We start from the raw sequence: 6,867 nt of genomic DNA, 5'->3' as shown, positions 1-6,867 counted from the left end.
TTTCTTTCTGCCAACACAACACATACACTTCAATTATATGGTTTAAATACAGCACTACAACATACAAAAGAGAGAGAGATTGACTTAGAATATCACTTAACAGTTAGAAATGTAGTTAGAAATTACGCTGTTTTAATCTTCCAAGGGCTTAATATGCAGTCTATGTCGCCATCTTGTGTATAGACAACGTCAACCGCTTTTGGTATGACAGGCTGATGGCCGCCGATACGCTGTCTCTCAAAAATTATAAATATTTTAAAATAGGCACTATCCTTATAAATAAACTGCATAATTGCAATCTAAACAACTACATTCTTGACTTAAAAAAGGCTCAAAAGTACATTATGTTGTCCAACAGCAGGAATATTTCTGTAGACTGTCCTTGTTGCTGTATGTGGGCGGAGTAATACACAGAGGTGAAGGGTGAAGAGGCGGTATGAGTGCTGTTACTACCAGAGTATCGCACAGCTATCAGCCAATCAGAATCAAGAATCATAGGGATATGGGGAGTCTTTAAGTTACTATTTTTGAGAAAACAATGTCCCTAAATACACATACAAACATTATTTTAATATATATCTTAATATAATTCATTTTTATTTCATTGAAGTTTTGTTTTTGAAAAATAATTGGTTTATCTTGGAGTCTCTCAAAATGCAGTTCTCGAATCTCCCCTATAAACATCCAGGAGAAAAAAAACAAACGTGTCTTTTCTTCTGTTTATCCCTCAGGGCTGGTTTCGCCAGACAGGGAGCGAAAGAAAAGCAGCTTCTGAAGGAGGGAAATGCCTTTAACGTGTCTCCGTTTGTACTGCGAGCGATGATGAGCGGTCAGTACTGGCCGGAGGGAGACGAGGTTTATCACGCCGAGCTCACCGTCCCCATACTGCTGGTGCACGGCATGTACGACAAGTTTGTGCCGATCGACGAGGATCAGCGCATGGCAGAGGTTTGCGCACATTTTCATTTTGACTGAGCACATTAGAAGCCGTAAGAGTCCTTGCTTTTAGTTCCCGTGTTGTCTGTTTATCAGTATTGTTTCATAGTTTAACCCTGCCACTTTGTTATATTAGTGCCCTTATTATGCCTCATTCTCATTAGCAACGACTTTGTTGCTGCCTGTCGCTCTGGGTTGCAATTAAAACCATTAGTGGGCTTTCCCATTTTGAGGTTGCTTAGGTAACGTTAATGGTGATATTCACAGAGAGCAAATGAGTTTACATGCTGCTGAAAGTAAACATTGTTCAGAGAAAACACTAAATATAGGCAAGGCAAGTTTATTAATATCGCACATTTTATACTATATTCAGGAATAAACTAAACGAATAACCATTAAAAGAATTAAAAATGATTAAAACAGATTAAAATGTGTTAAAACCGGCTATAAAAGAATGAAAAAGAGAGAAAAACATAGTGTGATCTGTGGGACGTGCCTAATTTTGAAGCACATCTGATCATTTCTGAAAGCTGATTCCAGCAGTAGGGGGCGCTGTTAGTAGCTAAAAGCCAATTCACCCTGCTTTGACTGAACTCTTGGAATTTCTAATTGACTTGATCTTAATGATCTGAGTGATCTGTTAGGTTTGTATTCAGTGACCATATCTGTAATGTATTGAGGGCCTAGGCCATTTAATGATTTATAGACGAGTAGTAATACTTTAAAATCTATTCTGAATGTAACTGGGAGCCAGTGTAAAGACCTGAGGACAGATGTGATGTGCTCTGATTTTCTGGTTCTGGTCAAAATCCCGGCAGCAGCATTCTGGATAAACTGCAACTGTCTGACTGTCTTTTTGGGAAGGCCAGTGACGAGGCCATTACAGTAATCCAATCTGATGCTGATAAAAGCATGAACAAGTTTCTCTAAGTCCCTGACAGAAGTAAAGCATTTACTACTTTTAGGAGATCCATTTCTAGACAGTTCAACGCCGTTTTGAAGAATGATGTGGGGAGCGTGTCAAGACTGCAGGTTGATGTTTCATAATCTGCACGATCTCTGCCAAGATTTTACCATCAAATGCCTTGAAATCAGAAAATGACTGAAAATGTCTGATGTCGACACAACTTGACTGATTGGATGAGCGGATTGCCTTTCTGATATTACATCAGTAAACAAATAAGCAAACTGAATGCACTTGCTTTCAGAGAGTGGGACCATAAAAATGAATTTATTCTTTTATTTCTGGGATAAAATGTAAGCAGATGTTTGTGAAATTGAGCTATAATCTTGCAGACTTCAGTAAGTGATTGTGTACAGTGTGATGCGTCTCTCACTCATTATAATGACTCTCCTCTTCAACACACACACTGCTCTGTGTGTCAGTGCTGCATTATGTGTGTGCGTTCTTCAGTTGAACACTGGCGTCTCTGTGCACTGCTGGACTTCCAGAGACAGTCACAACACTGCAAAAAATACACCTCAGATCTGCTTCTGCAAAACAGCAATATATTACAATGTATAAATAAAATTTTTAAATGCTTTAAAGACATTAAAACTGATTATTTGAATGAATCAATGTGTAACATATTTAAGTGAACTATTACTGTAGAAAATTAATATGGAGTTCTACATTTATTGTAAAGTAATATACATAAATGGTTTTATTGTTATTATTTTGTTTACTTATGTATATATATTATAGGTGGGCATAGATTAATTTTTTTTAATCTAGATTAGTCTCGCTGTAATCTTGGATTAAAATGGCTCATTTGAATTCTGCTGAAGGCATTCAGACTATGTGTGCTACCCAAATAATGGCTAAATATTAGTCTTTGAGAACGGGTTTCTCTAACCGGGTGGCGCATTAGACCAGGGGCTCATCTCCTGTTTCCAAAATGCATCACAAACTGCTTGAGAAACTGTTCTACTATGATAATTGGTGATGAAAATAAATGATGTTCAATAAGATGCACTTGTCTTTACTAACTGTTAAACATTTATTCAGTTAAACATTAATTATGAACTGTAGGCCTACATAAGTTCCAAACAGCGATTTTTGATCACCTTAATCTGACTAAAGTCATAACTGAACTAAACAGAAATTAAGACATGTGGAGTATGCAGATATTAGTGGCATTATTGAAGTAAACACCGCGATCAAAATATTACCGTCATTTAGGAATATTCGCCATATTTTCCGACAAGATCCAAGACACAGGCGGCTGTCAGTAAAGGACCACACACACACACACACACACACGAAATGCATGTTTTTTTCTTTCCATTTGCCATGCGTTATTAAATTCCATAACAGTCTTCCACCAGTCCTCACTCCTTATTTGCATCTAATACCCCAGTTTGTCATGGGGGCATGAATGAGTTAAAGTCACCCCAAATTACAGGAAACTCTTACATGAAAGCACTTAAACACCTTAATTATATTATTGCCTATAACAGACCCAACTCCCAACCTAACTTTGAGAATAGATTAACGGCGATACTTTTTTTTTCATCGCATGATAAGAGTCTCATATTAACACCGATAACGGCCCACCTCTCTCTCTCTCTCTCTCTCTCTCTCTCTATATATATATATATATATATATATATGCTATTTTTATATTAGATATGTAATATTAAACAAACAATATGAATGTTTATTGTGTTTTGTATAAAAGTTGTTTCTAAAAGAAATTATTATAAATGAATAACAGAAAAAATACAAATAATGTATGTATTTAAATGCATGTTAAAATTTCTTATTAATAAATAACTTAATATAATAAGTGTAATATTTAAATAACTCTAACATATACCCTTTACCCGTTATATATTCATTGTCCTCTTATTTATAGATAATCTGGACTGTCCTAAAAAATTATTCTAATACAAATACCAAAAAATATAAATTATTGCTCTGTAAAAATTAATAATCAAGGCAATTCATTTATTGCTATTAATTACTATATTATATTTCTCTTGTTCAACAAAACCTTGATATTTGTTTAAACTTGATATTTGCTTTGCTCTGTTTTTACTTGATATTATATACAGTACATAAAATTTTCACTATTAACCTAACAAAATAAAATATACTATATAATATACAAAGCCATAGATACAGCCATATCACCCTATGGCCCAAGACCGGTTACTCACTGAAGCTAAGCAGGGCTGAGCTTGGTCAGTACCTGGATAAGAGACCACATAAGAAAACCAGGTTGCTGTTGGAAGTGGTGTTAGAGAGGCCAGCAGTGGGGAACTCAACCTGCGGTCCGTGTGAGTCCTAATGCCCCAGTATAGAAAAGGGGGCTCTATATGGTCAGTGAGTCTTTCGGAAGAGACGTTAAACCGAGGTCCTGACTCTCTGTGGTCATTAAAAATCCCATGGGACTTCTCGTTAAGAGTTGGGGTCTAACCCCATTGTCTTCGCAAAATTCCCTCCATTGGCCCTTCCCCATCAAGGCCTCCCAATTATCCCCATACACTGAATTGGCTCTATCTCTGTCTCCTCACTCCACCTATAGCTGTTGTGTGTTGAGCGCACTGGCACCATTGTCCTGTGGCTGCCGTTGCATCATCCAAGTGGATGCTGCACACTGGTGGTGGTGTGGAGAGACCCCCTTCATGATTGTGAAGCGCTTTGGGTGTATGGCCATACACAATAAATCCGCTATATAAACATAAATACACAAATACACATAATATAAATATATAATTGAATGTTAATATATAATATTCTATTATGAAATAAATTGTTTGTATTTTAGATCTTCCTGTTTGCGTTCCTAATTTTGATTCATAAAATATATATTTTCATTACCAGTACAGCAATTTTCCTTTGAAAGTGATGTCGATTATATATTAATCTTTTGATTCATAATATACAGCAGGGAAAAAAGTATTGAACGCGACACCATTTTTCTCAGAAAACATATTTCTAAAGGTGCTATTGACTTGAAAATTTCCATATATGCAAAGAAAACAAATCTAATTAGTTTACAAATGAAGTCATGCGTAATGACATGAAATGACACAGGGGAAAAGTATTGAACACATGAAGAAAGGGGGGTGTAGAAAGGCAGTGAAAGCCCAGACAGCAGCTTAAATCTTTCAGTAGATCTTCAGCAACCCTCTGCCCTTCCTCAGTGTAAATGAATATCAGCTGCTTCAGTTCAACATCTACATTAACAGGGGGATGAAGATGAAGCCAGGGTGGACATTTCAGCATGACAATGATCCAAAACACAACCAAGGAGACTCTCAAATGCTTTCAGAGAAAGAAAATCAAGCTGTGGAATGGCCCAGCCAATCACCTGACCTGAATCCAATAGAAAATACAAAATAAAGCTCAGATTTGATTGACGAGACCAACAGAACCATCAAGATTTTGACACTCTGTTGAAGTGAGTTGAAAAACTCACACCTGAGCAATGCATGTGACTTCATTCTTGAATCTTTAACTTAAAGAGGCGTCTTTAAGTTACAAAAAAAAGCCTTTTATATAAAGTATTCAATGCATTTCAGCAGTTCAGCACTTTCTCCTTGTGTCATTTCATTGTTCTTACAGAACTCAATCTTCAGATTGTTTAGTTTCTTTTTTATGTTTGTATCATTTGGGTTTTTACCAAAATCTGCTTTAATTCCATGTCAACAGCTCCTTTGGAAATATTATTCCCAGAAAAAAATGACGTGTTCAATGAAATATTTCAAATACATATCATTTTCTGACTTAATCTAACAAAATAAAACCTAAAATACTCTATTATGATTTCAGATCCTCCTGTTTGCGTTCCTGAAAGTGATCGAGGAGGGCAGCCACATGGTGATGATGGAGTGCCCCGAAACCGTGAACACACTCCTACACGAGTTCTTCCTCTGGGAGCCCGACATCTCCAAAAAAGACACCACTAAAAAGATCACAGCGGACCAGACCACAGCCGACGACACCACAGCCGTCCAGACTCTCAAAATCAACAAACCCTTAAACAAGTAACCTGAAGATGGACCACTTTTTGGGTTTACTATTCAGAAAGCTGAAGCTTGGCTGAGAGAGAGCTGGATTTTGGTCAGAAAGGCCCAGCAGGAGTCCAGACGGCTCAGAAAGCGTTCTCTGCGTGAGAATTAGCAATGAGGAAAAACAAGCAATGATGGTTCATGCATCAACTACGCCTTCGTTTCTCGATGCTACCTTTGGACTATTGTCTTTCCTTCTTGTGCTGTTCAGACTCTCCGTCCAGAGGAGCAAATCAAGATGAGATTGAATACGAGAGGAAGAGAGAATGCACACTGAGGTTACTTTCAAAAATACACGATCATATGTATGTGTGTGTGTGTGTCGATTCAAAAGGAGATGGCATGTTATATACTGAAGTATGACAAAATTATGTAACCTCCTGTGAAATTTGTATTTTTTTTTTTTTACATACAAGCCCTCCTGTAAACTTAATTTTCAATGATTTCCCAAATTATGTTTAACAGAGGAAGGAAATTTTCACAGTATTTCCTATAATATTTTTTCTTCTGGAAAAAGTCTTATTTGCTTTATTTCGGCTAGAATAAAAGCAGTTTTTAACTTTTTTTTAACCCATTTTAAGGTCAGTATTATTAGCCCCCTTTAGTAATATTTGCTTTCGATCGTCTACAGAACAAACCACTGTTATACAATGGCTTGCCTAATTACCCTAACTTGCCTAATTAACCTAGTTAAGCCTTTAAATGTCACTTTAAGCTCAATACTAGTATCTTGACATATATCTAGTCAAATTTTATATGCTGTCATCATGGCAAAAAAATATACAGGGGGGCTAACAATTCTGACTTCAGCTGTATATTTTACAAGTGCTGTTTAACAGAGCATGAACTGAACTTTGACACGATTAAACAAATTGTACAATATTGGTAACACTTTATTTTAAGTCACAATTC

At 36.5% G+C, this 6,867-nt stretch overlaps 1 protein-coding gene across 1 annotated transcript in view; it reads left to right on the top strand.

The window, feature by feature from the left end:
• abhd8a (abhydrolase domain containing 8a) overlaps positions 1–6,289 on the top strand; it is a 32,821-nt gene extending 26,532 nt beyond the window's left edge. Inside the window, exons 4-5 of the mRNA XM_056445701.1 lie at positions 732–948; positions 5,717–6,289. Of these exons, the coding sequence (XP_056301676.1) occupies positions 732–948; positions 5,717–5,935 (436 nt within the window). The 3' untranslated portion in view covers positions 5,936–6,289. The remainder of the gene's footprint in view (positions 1–731; positions 949–5,716) is intronic.
• Positions 6,290–6,867: the final 578 nt, after the last annotated feature.

This window comes from Danio aesculapii, chromosome 2, assembly GCF_903798145.1.
Source record: "Danio aesculapii chromosome 2, fDanAes4.1, whole genome shotgun sequence".
In the NCBI taxonomy this organism is placed as follows: Eukaryota; Metazoa; Chordata; class Actinopteri; order Cypriniformes; family Danionidae; genus Danio; species Danio aesculapii.
The sequence above is the reverse complement of the archived record's forward strand: the minus strand, read 5'-3'. Positions and strand labels throughout refer to the sequence as shown.